This window comes from Capra hircus, chromosome 1 (genome assembly GCF_001704415.2).
Source record: "Capra hircus breed San Clemente chromosome 1, ASM170441v1, whole genome shotgun sequence".
NCBI lineage: Eukaryota > Metazoa > Chordata > Mammalia > Artiodactyla > Bovidae > Capra > Capra hircus.
This window is the reverse complement of record NC_030808.1, coordinates 72146135-72161691: the sequence shown is the minus strand read 5'-3', so window position 1 is coordinate 72161691 and position 15557 is coordinate 72146135. Positions and strand designations below refer to the sequence as shown.

At 48.5% G+C, this 15557-nt stretch overlaps 1 protein-coding gene across 1 annotated transcript in view; it reads right to left on the bottom strand.

The window, feature by feature from the left end:
* The window catches only part of XXYLT1 (xyloside xylosyltransferase 1), a 180395-nt gene that overhangs the window by 77397 nt on the left and 87441 nt on the right, over positions 1-15557 (bottom strand). The window contains exon 3 of the mRNA XM_005675095.3: positions 1632-1764. Within this exon, the coding sequence (XP_005675152.2) occupies positions 1632-1764 (133 nt within the window). The remainder of the gene's footprint in view (positions 1-1631; positions 1765-15557) is intronic.

Genomic DNA, 15557 nt, shown 5'->3' with positions numbered 1-15557 from the left:
CAGAGCGCACCTGCTCCCACCCTCAGATGGCAAGGCCATCGTGGTGACCAAGCTGGGACTAACACACAGGCCATCAGACTCTTGGCTCAGTGTTCCTTCCATCTCCTCCCCTGGTTAAAACAACACCCACAGACCTAACACACGCCTTGTGTGAAGGTGAAGGAAGGGGGCGGCATGGGGTGGGGCTATGCTGCTATGAGTGCAAGGGCAGGGGTTTGCCCAAAGTCTCCTCTTCCCCACGCACAGCAGAGTAAGGGGCTCTACTGCGTGACTCCAGGGCAACCTGTGAGAGGATTATGTAAGGGAAACAGCCCACCTGGCCCATGAGTTATCAACTCACTCAGAGGCCTTGCAGGAATTTCCTGTTATGTGATCAGGGTCTTGCAAATAATTATTACAACCAAGCCAAGGCTGTCACTCTCCTCTAAGAGGACATGCGTGTTCTTGAGTCACTAGCTGCCCTGCGGCTCTCCAAAGACTGGGCCTGGCTCTGAGAATGCCCATTGGGAGTCAGCATGAGGGTATGCACTGAGAACCAAGGGTGGGTCAGCTCACGGGGCAGCAAAGAGGAACAGGCAGCAATGTGGAAGTCTCTGTACCCAGGGACATAGGCCTGGTGTATAATGAAAACCTGCAGGTGCTTCAGCCTTTCCTTCTCTTTTCAAACGTTTTTAAATTGTAAGACATACATTACACACAAAGGAACACACGCAAACACATGCACAGCCCCTCAAGTGGAGCGCAAAGCACTGCAGCCGACCAGGGGCAATGCCCACCCGGGTCCACGCCCCTCCCACTCCCCCACCCGCTCCGCAGGTAGCTGTCCCGCTGCCGTTTGGGACCATCATCCCTCGGTTCTCCTTATGGCATTTACCACTTGCATATACATCCCTAAACAGCACAGTTTAGTCTTGCCTATCAGTGCACGTGGGTACCTGTCTGCTCATTTTTATTTCAAGTACTCAACTGGATGAATACATTATATTTATCCATTCTGCTGTCCATGAGCACTGAGCTGTTTTCATTTTGGGCTACTACAAATGAGGCCACAGTGAATACTCCTGAACGTGTCTCCCGGTTCTCAGTGCTGGAGTTTCTCTATGCTGAGCACCTGATAAGGAAAAAACTATATAGAGGAACAAGAACGCACTCTTGACTTGACTGGTCGATGCCAATCTGTGCACGAAAGCTGTGCGGCCTCTCCCTCCCTGAAAAACACTGACAAACCTGCCCCCCCTTACACAGAGGAGGGCTTGCTGGTGACTCAGAGGCCAAGAAAACTTAGTTCATCATCAGACAAGCAAGTTAAAGCTGCATCTCGACACCTCCAGTGTAAGACAGAGCCGGAGATTTTAAAATTCTGAGCTGAACCAGAACCCAAATGGCTGGGCTTTCCACAAGAAAAAAATGTCACCAACTCTCCCAAATGAATGAGGTAAGTAAGCATCTATGGTCTTGGTGCAGACCCCGCTGCCCAAACTATTTACTATAAACAATAAGTACAAAAGTGTCCCCAGGATGTTCAGTGCAGAAAGACGGAGACCCATCGATCCCCTCTGCGGAAGGTGGGGGGTGGGGGTGGTAAGAGGCAGGGAGGGTTCCTGGAGGGCAGGCCAGCTGCTCCCACCCACCTGTACACCGGCTGCATCTCCCGTGCTATGCCAATGATGGCGCCTGGCAGGAAGTTGTCGAACTCCTCAAACAATTCCCGGATGTTGGTCTTGTACTTGAGGTCTAGGTCCAGCTGAATTATCCGCAGGATCTCTGGAGGAAAGAACAATACAACAATGAGACAGGGACATACCTCCCGGGAGGCTCAGTCATTAACAGAGAACGAAGTGAAAGGTGCGGAAAGTGTACCGGATTATTCTTGCTATCACCAAATAACGCAATGGCACCACCAGAAACAAAGGCCCTTCATCTCCCAGCAACCCCAGACTCACTAGAAGCCTTCACAGAGGAAGACAACTACCTCATAGCTTCCCTCCTGGTGGCAGACACACACGGTAAAACTAGGTGACCAAATTCTCAAGCTTAGATGACTGTCTTGGTGCTTCTCTCTGTGGTACAGGTAGTAAATGACCCATAAGTCATTGTTGCCTCAGCTTCTTATTACTATTTTTGCAAACCAAGATATGTGTGGGGTTAGCATGCTGACCCAGACAGAACCAGCTAAAAGACCTCAGATCCTGTTTTTAATCCACTGTCTGAAAGACTAACTCAGCTATAATTAGACAGACACCTGGCTCATAAGAGCTGTTTGCTCCCGTTGCCGGCAGATGACTGAGGAGCGAGTAGGGAGGAGAGAGGTGCTGAGCTCATTCTTCATCCTTCATCCAATGGGCCTATCGGAGTGTCTGGGCCAGCAGCGCCAGCAGGGGATCAGACACGAGGCTGACTGGGCCCTGCCCTCAGGGAAGGACACAAAATCAGAGAAGGGTACCTAGTGCTGATGTGACATGGAAGAGGGGCCTCTCAGGGTTAAGTGAGGATGGACAGTAAGTACCCTGTCCTAAGGGAAGCCCTGGCCTGGGAATCAGACCGCGTGAGAGCAGATTCCAGTTCTGCGGCCGAGTAACTCTGTGATCCTGGGCGGATTATTTCACTTCTCTAAGCTTCAGTTGTTTCATTTGCTGAAGTGCATATGATGTGATGTGCCTGGTGAGGCTGTGATGCCGAGAAGACTATATAACAGGTAGGGAACATCACCCGGGCTGTAGGGGCCGCAGGAAGCCAGGGTCTGGAGAGGAGGGAACTTGCTAGAGCTTGAGGCAGTCAAGGAAGACTTTTAGCAGACGAGGAGTGGTGAAGTAAGAACACCAGGTGCCTGCCTTGGCTCTCCACCAGCCCTTCCCCAGCCCAGATGCAGAGCATGGGGCTGTCAGGACCCACGACCCATGGAGACTCCCTAAAGACAGGGACTCCATCTTTGGCATCTCAGCCTCCAGCCACTCATAGTGCAGGGCTTGGCATTCAGTAAATGCTCAGGAACAGCTGTGGAATTCAACAGCCATTACCTAATTTATGGAGAAATCACAGCTTATGATCCAAGAAAAGCTGATTCAGTAGTCCCTGTTCTATTTTCCTTTGTGACGCAGAAACAAAACCTTAGTTGACATCCCATGTGAGTTTTCTGTTTTTTTTTTTTTTTCCCCATGAGTTTTCTGAAAAAAGTAGGTGAGCATCCAGCTGCCCAGGCCAGAGGGCAATGGGCTGCTTCTCGGGCCTCTGTGGGAAGCGGGTGGAGGAGAATGGGCCCCAGGCCAGTGTGGACCCTGCGACCAGCTTTCCTTCTCACTGCCCACAAACGCATAAATGTGAGCAAAACTGTTGCCTCCTGCATTAAACACAGCAATCACAATAACTACCACCTAGAAGTTGGGAAGGGTCCTGGAGGGCAGGAAGCCCTTGTGGGAAGGGTGATGACCCTGGAGCCTGCAGGGCTGGAAGCCCTTATGGTGACGTGGCTGCCTCCTGAGAAGCTGCTCTAAACCAGGACAGACAAGAGAGGCCACAGGGCAGAGTCTCGGGGCACCTGCTGCTCTCAGAGGTGGCCCTGGACAACAGAGGGGAGGAAGCTGATGGTGATCTTCAGGGAGGACACTCTCCCAGGAGAGAATGTCTAGGCATGTGTAGCAACCATCAAGACGTCATGATGGGTGGCCCCGCCGCACACACCCGCTCCAGCCACTTCTCACCTGTCTACTGGTGCAGTCCCTGCACCCCGAGTTCCCTCACCCAAGGTATCAGGCAGCTCTTTCACAAGATAGAGCAGAGCCCTCATGAGACAGGGGCAGGGGGGCCCCATCACCCAAGCAGAGAAAGCACAGTATCACGGGAGGGGGAGGGGGGAGGCCTCAAAGATCTGGTGCTAGTTTCGTGGCGTCCTCAGGGCTGTGAAAGAAGAGGGACCCTCATTCATGGCCCTAGGAGACTTCCAATAATATGAGCGATGGTCACAAAAGAACAACACTTTCTCCGAGTGGTTTCTGAGTGTCCAGTATTATTACACAGGCAATAGTTTTAGTTCTCAAAACCACACAACGTAAGTGGAGTTATTCCCACATTTAGATGAAGGACCAGAGGCCTCTTGTTATAGTTCAGTCACTAAGTGGTATCTGACTCTCGGCGAGCCTGCGGACTGCAGCATGCCAGGCTCCTCTGTCCTTCACTATCTGCCAGAGTTTGCTCAAATTCATGTCCATTGAGTCCAACCATCTCACGCTATCCCATCATCTCGTCCTCTGCAGCTCCCTTCTTCTCTGCCCTCAATCTTGTCCACCATCAGGGTCTTTTCCAATGAGTAGACTCTTCACATCAGGTGGCTCAAGTATTAGAGCTTCAGCTTCAGCACCAGTTCTTCCAGTGAATATTCAGAGTTAATTTCCTTTAGGACTGAATGGTTTGATCTCCTTGCTGTCCAAGGGACTCTTCAAGCGTCTTCTCTAGCACCACAATTTGAAAGCATCAATTCTTCAGCACTCAGCCTTCGTTATGGTCCAACTCTCACATCCATACGTGACTACTGGAAAAACCATAGCTTTGACTATACGGAATGTTGTCAGCAAAGTGATGTCTTCGCTTTTAAAGGTTAAAAACATAGCCCAAGTCCTTCAACCAACAAGTGTCAGAGCTGGGATCTGAACCTAGGTTGGCTTGACTTGAAAGCCCAGCATGCTCTTCCCAGTAGCCCCTGATTCTGCTCTGAGGAGAGAGGAGCTCCAGGGAGGCAGATTTTGGCTCCAGTGCTACCCGCACAGGGGCTGGAAGCACAGAGACGTGCCAAAGACCCTGCAGAGTGACAGCCTGGCCAAATGGGAACTACGTGGAGGTCCCCCACATAAAAGCAGTTCACTATAAAGAAATTCCTGATAGAGGCCCATTCAGTCTGTCAATCAGTCATTCTTCCTTGAAAGCCTACCGTGTGCTGTGTGTACTCTCTGGTTTTTCAAGATCATCTAAATCCCACTTAATCTGCCTGAAGCAGCCGGAAATGCCTCCTTCCCTGGCCTGTCCGGACAGGCCCTGGGCAGAGCTCAAGGACATGAGGTGTCTCTTGAGGAGACCCAGTTCCTGCACTTAGCCAGAGCCCTGGCCTTGTCTTAAGACACCCCTCAGTAAATCTGAGCACCTTCCCAGTCCAGGGAATGACTGGGAGTGAACTTGGAAAGATCACACACAGCCATAAGATACGCGGATTTGAGATGCTTTAATATATTTTGTAACTCCGCCTTGGTAAAGCACCTTTCAGGAAGAGTTTGCTTAAAACTGGGAACACGTCTTTAAAGAGAGCCCTCACCACATGAGGTTACCTGATTAGGAAGGAAAGAGACAGCAGTGCCAGCATGAAGTGACCCCTTCACACCAATGTGAAAGGCTGACCTGGTTGTCACCTTTCAGATCGAGGCAGGAGGACACGCCCTTCTATTCAAGCAGACCGGCCGCTCCCTGAGCACAGCCCGCTCTACCGTGTAGGCATCTGTCCAGGCAGTTGTCCTTTTATGCAATTGTGAAGTAAGATGCCAAGTTGTAAATGTCGCTGCTGAAAAGAGGAAGATGCTTACCAGGAATGCTGGAATTCATTAGGATGAGATTTGATTTTTTTTAAAGGGCCCGGTTTCTCTGGTATTTGATATAGTCAACTCTCTATGGGAATTACATCCAGAAGGTTTTACACATAATGTTGAAAGTTGTGCTGAGGATGAAACTAGGGTGATACGTGGAAGTGGCAACCAGTGATGGCCCAGAGAAGATGCTGGTTGGAGGATAGCTGCAATGACAGCAGCAGGACCACTGAAATTTAAGGTACAAATGAATGAGATAACTGCCCCCCAAACAAAGAGAAGATGAAATCTATAAAGCATGGGGGAGGATGCCTGAGCAAAAGGAAGACTGTTGCTTAGTCACTAAGTCATGTCCGACTCTTTACGACCCCATGGACTATAGCCCATCAGGCTCCTCTGTGCATGGGATTTCCCAGGCAAGAATACTGGAGTGGATTGCCATTTCCTTTTCCAGGGGATCTTCCTGACCCAGGGATAGAACCCATGTCTCCTGCATTGACAGGCGGATTTTTTACCTCTGAGTTATCAGGGAAGCCCCAAAGAAGGACTGCTGCTTCTGCTGCTGCTGCTGCTGCTGCTGCTAAGTCGCTTCAGTCATGTCTGACTCTGTGTGAACCCATAGATAGCAACCCACCAGGTTCCACCATCCCTGGGATTCTCCAGGCAAGAACACTGGAGTGGGTTGCCATTTCCTTCTCCAATGCATGAAAGTGAAAAGTGAGAGTGAAGTCCCTCAGTCATGTCCAACTCTTTGCGACCCCATGGACTACCAGGCTCCTCCATCCATGGGATTTTCCAGGCAAGAATACTGGGGTGCGTTGCCATTGCCTTCTCCGAAAGAAGGACTAGTCACCTACAAAACGCGAAAGAATGGCTAGCATCTAAGGCTGGTTGAATGTCCACCATGTTAGAATTCCATGAGAAGACAGTAAAAAAGTAGAAGACAGAATAATCTAGCATAACAGATTTGAAAAGAAAACCCAATAATAACTGAGGCCAGTGTACAGATGGAGAAACTGAGGACCAAAGAAGAAGGAGGACCTGTCAGGGATCACAGTCCAGCTAAGTGGCAAAGCTGATCTCAGAACTCAGGTCTTCTGACTCCCTAACTGATGCCCTCATGTTAACTAGCCCCCCTCCCCTGACTCCCAGCACAAGCCATGAAATTCTAGGGAGCAGAAGTCACTGTGTAATGGGCCAGAAGGTTTTATACAAGACTCACCAGGCACCCCACACAATTAGCTCGTGAAGGATTCACCTATTATCCCATGAAAATATAAACCTGAAGATAAATAAGCAGTAGCCAAAGAAAGAAAAGAGATTTCTATGATGCCCAGTTTGTAGTCAACTTGTGGGAATGGGAAAATGGCTCTCTGTATTCTCACATTAACATCAGGCAGGAATTTAAACAAATCTTTTTAGTTGCTAAGTCACATCTGACTCTTGAGACCCCATGGACTGTAGCTCACCAGGCTCCTCTGTCCATGGGATTTCTCAGGCAAGAATACTGGAGTGGGTTGCCCTTTCCTCCTCCAGGGGATCTTCCCCAGCCAGGGATTGAACCTGGGTCTCCTGCATTACAGGCAGATTCTTTACCTTCCTTGCAAACAAATCTTTACATTCCTCTAAAAACACACCTTGAGCTGTGTTAAATTCAAAAGGGGGGCGGGAACCTGACTCAGTGCCTGGTGTGAGAGACACAGCAACCAGCAGTCCAACACTGTCTGTCCATGCCTAGCATCCTCTGTTCCAATCAAACCTGTGCATGCCTGGGAATGCGTTTGCTGCAACATCCAATTAGTTGGGTGAAGGGCATTTCAACCAGCCCCTCAGACTTAGTATCTGTTTAAATCACAAAAACTGAAGTGTCAGTGTGTGCCTAGGTCATGTTCTCAGGTAGGAGGAGGCCTGGCTCGTGTGTTACGAAGGGGCCAGTGTGAGCACCTCGTGTTCTAGGAACACGCTTGTGGCTGGTCGTCCTCCTCAGATGAGTTCAGCTCCCCGAGGCTGGTGGCCCAGGCCTTTCCGTAAAGGATGGCTCAGCAGCTGGAGCTTTAAACGCTAGTGTCCATGAAGATGACAGCCCCGGTGACCTGGCCTGGGCCACTCCAGGAAACGGAAGAACTGCTGCCTACAAGGGACAGAAGGTGGTACAGAGGTCACACAGGACTGATGAACGCGTGATCACAAGACAGGATCCACTGAATATGTCAACTCAAGCTGGGCAAAGATGCTCAGAACCTGTGGGGCTTTCTGGTCTAAGACACTTCCTCTTGAGCCTCAAGTCCAGAGGATAAAGTAAACAGTGGGGTGCCATCTTCACAAGGGGACAGGTAGGTCTGCCCGCCTCACCCTCTCATGATCCAGTTACAGACTAACAGAGTGGTACCACTCGGTTCTAACAAGCTGGAAAAGGAAAGACAAGATCCCAAGTGCTGGCTCAAAATGTGCTTTCAAGACCTTCAAATCCCCATTACCGCACCACCCTGACTCTGGCCGGCACTGCGGAGGTTCCGATTGTTGTTTTTGGGGTTCAGGAGGTCCACCCCTGCTTCTGTGTCGGAGGCCCTGAGCACCAGCCTGGCTGGACAGGAGGGTCAATTCCTCGGCACAAGTGCCTGCAGAAGGCAACGTCCATGGCCTTACAACCAGCTGGGAGGTTCCCAAGTCAACATTCCCCACTGGAAACTGGCTTGGGACAGATCAGCATCCGCCTCCAATTAAGCCGGCCACAAGGCATGTCATCTGACCATGGATGGAATTACAACCCAGGGTGAGTAATTAAGGATAGCCCCAAACAAACAAAAGGATTTTAAAAAAACCTCCTTTCCTCTCCCCTCCCTTCTCCTATCCCCAGAAACAATAGACACATCTTAACACATACAAAATAACAGAGGTCAGGAAATGCTGAAGAGATGAGATGTGCTTGGTTATGTAAGCACTGGCTCCCATCCTGGGCAGCAGACAGGCCTTCTCCCGGGAGATGAACCACGCAAGTGCATTCTCTCCTCTTCTGAAAGCTCTGAAAGAGCATCACGGCTTTCCCAGAGATAAAGATTTACAACACATCAGAGGGCTTTCACCTCAGAACATCAGCCCAAGCTTTCCACTAACTGGGAGGGGGCTCGGGGAGGAAGGGAAATAATGACAAGCCCAAGCTACGCAGGGCATCATGAGCTGGGGACCTGGAAGCAGCTGCTCTGGAAGAGGGCCCTTTCTCACTGTCTGCTTGGCAAGATTGCAGCAATTTGCCACCTGCTTTATCACCCTCTGGAGCTTGTTAACTGCTGCTCGGCAGCACCTCTGACCTGCAGGGGTCAAAGGGGAGCTGAAAGGGGTGGACACTTCCTCCAAGGGTAAGAGGCTCCTGACCGGGGAGGGGAGGAGAGAGTCTGCACGTGTCACACCAGGCACACCAACCCAGCTTCTTTCGCTAGAGGGTGTCAGGCCATGCTTGATGGAGGGGCCTGCCGTCATGTTGCACAGACCCAGCTGTGTCCCTGAGGGGGCCTGAGAGTGGAACAGGCTGGGGTGGTTCTCACATCCAACAGGTGGTTCTCACATCCAACAGGGAACTTGGGCCCCCTCCCAGTAGGGTTTTTATCCACCCTGCAGAGCTCCTTTTCCATCCGTTTTGCCATGCAGGGCCCAGCTGCAGGACAGCTGGCTCACTATGGGCATAGCTGGCACAAAGGAACACAGTGGAACATGCCAAGGGGCCAAGGGCTCAGATTGCTGGGGCTCCTCCAGCCTGGTCAGCCAAATACTCTCTCCCTCCCTCGGGACGCCTGTGCCAGGCCCATGCTGGGGCTTTACAACCACTGCTTCAGCTCACGAACCTCCACTCTGCTCTGCCTGGTGGGTATCAGGACCTCCCATCTTCAAGTGAGGATGCTGAGGCTCAGAGAACTTTGGCAACTTGACTAGGGTGATCTAGGAAGGAAGTGTCAGAGTTGAAAGCAAGCACAGATTTGCCTCACACAGGTTTCTGAGAAAAGCCTTCAGACATCTCTGAAGCCCTTTTTCAAATTCTGTTATCTTTAAAAACAAGACATGCCACCACATCAAGAGTGAAAATACCAAACAGCTCCAGAGCATCTTGGCAGACACGAGGTTTCCCATGGGCCAAGAAGGGGTTTCCCGCTTCCCACAGCCACCTCCCTCAAACCACCCCCACCCCATCCTCAAGGACCTTGAAGATTCTTGGGGTTCCCCTTCACTGAGCAAGGGCCAATGGAGAAGTTTCAGAAAAAGAGAGGTTTCATGCCACAAAATAAGTTGAAAGGAGGTTCTGAAGCCCCATGCTTGCCCTTCAGCCCCATGTTCCCCGGCCTTTGGTCCCTGGAAGCCAGGATGCTGCAGTGCTCAGGTCTGCTGACTCAGAAGTCCCCGGGGCTAAGCGATGCTTCCATATCAGGGGCCAGCCCCCTCCCCTGAGGGAAGAGGGGAAAAGAAAGGAAACAGAGCTCATAAGAGTGATTTATACGACCTGTTAGCAGCTCTGGTGAAAGGTTTTGGGGCCAAGAGGTTGAAATTAATGACCACAGTCAGTTTTATGTATTAACTATACAGCAAATTCTTTCTTCTAGCCCTATTCACCCCTCTCAAAATTAAGCGTGGAGTGTTAGCTACAGCTCAGCCATAACATTTTTTACAACTATCAGCTCCTATTTTGTGGACAAAACAGAGCATTATGAAAAGACATGGTTTTTGCCTCAGCAACAGTGCAACATGAGTCTCCAGCCTGAGTACCTTCAGTGACTTGGTATAAATCATATCCTTAGGATAGGACAGAATTTATTTCCAACTCAGCTGAAAAACTTTAGGGACATATATAGAAGACAACACATAAAACATCCGGCCTCAATTTTCTTCTCACTTCTCTTGCCAATATGAAATTATAGCTCATGCACTTCTTTATGAAGTTCAATATGCAGGGGAAATTGAATTTTAGATTTGGAACGCAGAATAGCAGACTATCCGCCCAACCCTCCCCGCTTCTTTCATTTCTATCGTATGGAGGTCCCTGGCCCCTGTTGGCTTCCCCATAGCTTATCGCACTCTGGTATCTGCTACAGACCTTGTTTCTTGTCTCCAAAACTGTAAGCTCTCCTTCCTGCTGGGGGCAGGACCACATTCTGACTTTGTTCACCAACTCTGTGACCATGCCTGGTCTCTGCTCTTTATGAGTAGGCTTTTTCTCACAGACCCTTGGGGATGGCAGTGGTAGAAAGCAGTCCTCTTTGGACAGCTGCTCCGAGCTGGCCTACCACTGAGATCTGTATCTGCCAGTCCAGGTCCGTCATTGTGCAGGACTCCTGTCCATCGCCTGCCTCACACTTCCCCCCTGCCTGGCTCCTTGCCCCAGTATATCTCCCCTAAACCTGGAATGGTCACTAGTGAGGTGAGCTAAGTCAGACATGGCCAGACCCCAGTGAGCTAGCGCATACCCCAAAACTGCCTCTATCCATTCTGACACTCAGGGCATATTTTCTGCACGCGGCCTGGCTGTGTGCTAGAGCACAATGCTGACCTACGGATCTCTGAGCAACACCTAAGCAAGCACAAGCAGTTTTGCTTTCAAGGTTCCAGCACCTTGGCCACTTCTTTCTCACATGCTAGTAAAGTGATGCTCAAAATTCTCCAAGCCAGGCTTCAGCAATATGTGAACCGTGAACTTCCAGATGTTCAAGCTGGTTCTGGAAAAGGCAGAGGAACCAGAGATCAAATTGCCAACATCCTCTGGATCATCAAAAAAGCAAGAGAGTTCCAGAAAAACATCTATTTCTGCTTTATTGACTATGCCAAAGCCTTTGACTCTGTGGATCACAAAAAACTGGAAAATTCTGAAAGAGATGTGAATACCAGACCACCTGACCTGCCTCTTGAGAAATCTGTATGCAGGTCAGGAAGCAACAGTTAGAAATGGACATGGAACAACAGACTGGTTCCAAATAGGAAAAGGAGAACGTCAAGGCTGTATATTGTCAGCCTGCTTATTTAACTTATATGCAGAGTACATCATGAGAAACGCTAGGCTGGAAGAAGCACAAGCTAGAATCAAGATTGCTGGGAGAAATATCAGTAACCTCAGATATGCAGATGACACCACCCTTATGGCAGAAAGTGAAGAGGAAATAAAGAGGCTCTTGATGAAAGTGAAAGAGGAGAGTGAAAAAGTTGGCTTAAAGCTCAACATTCAGAAAACGAAGATCATGGCATCTGGTCCCATCACTTCATAGGAAATAGATGGGGAAACAGTGGAAACAGTGTCAGACTTTATTTTGGGGGCTCCAAAATCACTGCAGATGGTGACTGCAGCCATGAAACTAAAAGACGGAAAGAAAAGTTATGACCAACCTAGACAGCATATTCAAAAGCAGAGACGTTACTTTGCCAACAAAGGTCCATCTAGTCAAGGCTATGGTTTTTCCAGTGGTCATGTATGGGTGTGAGAGTTGGACTGTGAAGAAAGCAGAACACCAAAGAATTGATGCTTTTGAACTATGGCATTGGAGAAGACTCTTGAGAGTCCCTTGGACTGCAAGGAAAGCCAACCAGTCCATTTTGAAGAAGATCAACCCTGGGATTTCTTTGGAAGGGATGATGCTAAAGCTGAAACTCCAGTACTTTGGCCACCTCATGCGAAGAGTTGACTCACTGGAAAAGACTCTGATGCTGGGAGGGATTGGGGGCAGGAGGAGAAGGGGATGACAGAGGATGAGATGGCTGGACGGCATCACGGACTCGGTAGACGTGAGCCTGAGTGAACTCTGGGAGATGGTGATGGACACGGAGGTCTGGTGTGCTGCAATTCATGGGGTCGCAAAGAGTCGGACACGACTGAGCGACTGAACTGAATGAGAAGGCTTCTGTATTTTGGCAGCTGTTCTTCCTGGTGTGAACAATAGATTCATCAGTCTTTTCTGGGGCTGAACTGTCTGAGTCCCTTTCACCCAGCAGACTCATCCTTCTCAAATGGGGTCATGTAGCCCACCACCACCCTCAGACTCAAGGCCACGGGTCTCCTTTAGCCTCCTCCTCTAGCTGATACAGCAGGAGGACCTGAAGGAAGTGATGGGCACCACCGAAATGCTTACACCAGGAGGTAAGTGGATCAGGAAGAGAAGAGCCAACTTCTCGGGCACACGCCTGACTTCTCCCTGAGACCATGCAGGAGTCAAGGAAAGAGAGGCCCCACACAACATCCCTTGTGCCCAGAAATTTACATCATGGCAACCTGCAAGGGAAAGAAAATCAGTTTCTCCACTTTATGAATCCAGAAATACTTCTCTGAGGCAGGTGAAGATCTACCCACCTTCTTACCTTTTGAAACACGAGGAAAAAAAAAAACTGATTTTCTTTCTAAAAGATTAAAAGGTTTTACTCTTTTCAGGAGGAACACCTGTGATGGTTTGTAAACTGGCTTGCCAATGATCAAATGGCTCTCCAAGTTTCCCACCCCCTGAGCCAGAAGTTCTGAAAATATGTCACATAATTTTGGTTTTTTATGACACATTAGAAAAAAATAGAAACCATAAACAAGATGAATAGACAACATACAGACTGGGGGAAAAATATTTGCAAATCATGCAACCAACAAGGGTTTAATTTCCAAAATATACAAACAGCTCATACAACTCAATAACAAAAAACCACACAACCCAATCAAAAAATGGGCAGAAGACCTAAACAGACATTTCTCCAAAAAAGACATATAGATGGCCAAAAAGCATTTGAAAAGATCCTCAACATTGTTAATTATTAGAGAAATGCAAATCAAAACCCTGATGAGGTCCTACCTCAAACCAGTCAGAATGGCCAGCATCAAAAAGTCTACAAATAACAAATGCTGGAGAGGATGTGGGGACAAGCAAAACAAAAATTTACATTCCTATACTGTTGGTGGGAATGTAAATTGGTCCAGCTGTTATGGAGAACAGTATGGAGGTTCCTTTAAAAACTGAGATAGAGTTGCCATAAGATCCAGCAGTCATAGTCCTGAGTACACACCTGATTCGGTTCAGTTCAGCTGCTCAGTCATGTCTGACTCTTTGGGACTCCATGGAATGCAGCACCCCAGGCTTCCCAGTCCATCACCAACTCCCAGAGCTTGCTCAACTCATGTCCATCAAGTTGGTGATGCCATTCAACCATCTGATCCTCTGTCGTCCCCTTCTCCTCTTGCCTTCAATTTTTCCCAGCATCAGGGTCTTTTCCAATGAGTCAATTCTTTGCATCAGGTGGCCAAAATATGGGAGCTTCAGCTTCAGCATCAGTCCTTTCAATGAATATTCAGGACTGATCTCCTTTAGGATGGACTGGTTGGATCTCCTTGCAGTCCAAGGGACTCTCAAGAGTCTTCTCCAATGCCACATTTCAAAAGCATCAGTTCTGTCTTTTACCTTGTTGCAGCCAAGAAAGCAACATCGGTCACCAGCAGCTCCACTGGAGCCATCAAGAAAATTCGGCCAGGATTCTTGCTCTTGCTGGGTCTGCTCAAACTGGCACGGTCTGATCCTGAAATAGTGCCGCCAGTGTTTCCGCCAGTATGTGAAGGACATTGGCTTCATTAAGTTGGACTAAACGAACTTCCTTAGATGGCTCATCCAGCACATCAACCTTCAGTTCAGTTCAGTCACTCAGTCGTGTCCGACTTTTTGTGACCCCGTGAATCACAGCACGCCAGGCCTCCCTGTCCATCACCAACTCCCAGAGTTCACCCAAACTCACGTCCATCGAGTCAGTGATGCCATCCAGCCATCTCATCCTCTGTCATCCCCTTCTCCTGCCCCTAATCCCTCCCAGCATCAGTCTTTTCCAATGAGTCAACTCTTCGCATGAGGTGACCAAAGTACTGGAGCTTCAGCTTTAGCATCAGACCCTCCAAAGAAATCCCAGGGCTGATCTCCTTCAGAATGGACTGGTTGGATCTCCTTGCAGTCCAAGGGACTCTCAAGAGTCTTCTCCAACACCACGGTTCAAAAGCATCAATTCTTTGGTGCTCAGCTTTCTTCACAGTCCAACTCTTCACATCCATACATGACCACTGGAAAAACTATAGCCTTGACTAGACGGACCTTTGTTGGCAAAGTCATGTCTCTGCTTTTCAATATGCTATCTAGGTTGGTAGTAACTTTTCTTCCAAGGAGTAAGCGTCTTTTAATTTCATGACTGCAATTACCATCTGCAGTGATTTTGGAGCCCAAAAAAATAAAGTCTGACACTGTTTCCACATTTATTTCCCATGAAGTGATCGGAACCAGATGCCATGATCTTCGTTTTCTGAATGTTGAGCTTTAAGCCAACTTTTTCACTTTCCTCTTTCACTTTCATCAAGAGGCTTTTTAGTTCCTCTTCATCAACCTTAGGCGGAAATAATACTAGCTCTTTGTATATAAAATAAAAGTTTTAAAAACTGAAAAAAAAAAAAAGCCTCAGTTTTTCGGTGCTCAGCTTTCCTTATAGTCCAACTCTTACATCCATACATGACTACTGGAAAAATCATACCTTTCACTAGACCTTTGTTCACAAAGTAATGTCTTTGCTTTATAATACACTGTCTAGGTTTGTCATAGCTTTTCTTCCAAGAAGCAAGCTTCTTTTAATTTCATGGCTGCAGTCACCATCTGCAGTGATTTTGGAGTCCAAGAAAATAAGTCTGTCACTGTTTCCATTGTTTCCCAATCTATTTGCCATGAAGTTATGGGGCTGGATGCCATGATTGTAATTTTCTGAATGTTGAGTTTTAAACCAGCTTTTTCACTCTCCTCTTTCACTTTCATCAAGAGGTTCTTTAGTTCCTCTTCTCGTTCTGCCATAAGGGTGGTGTCATGCGCATATCTGAGGTTATTGATATTTCTCCCGGAAATCTTGATTCCAGCTTGTGCCTCCTCCAGTCTGGCATTTTGCATGATGTACTCTGCATATAAGTTAAATAAGCAAGATGACAATATACAACCTTGATGTACTCCTTTCCCAATTTAGCAACAG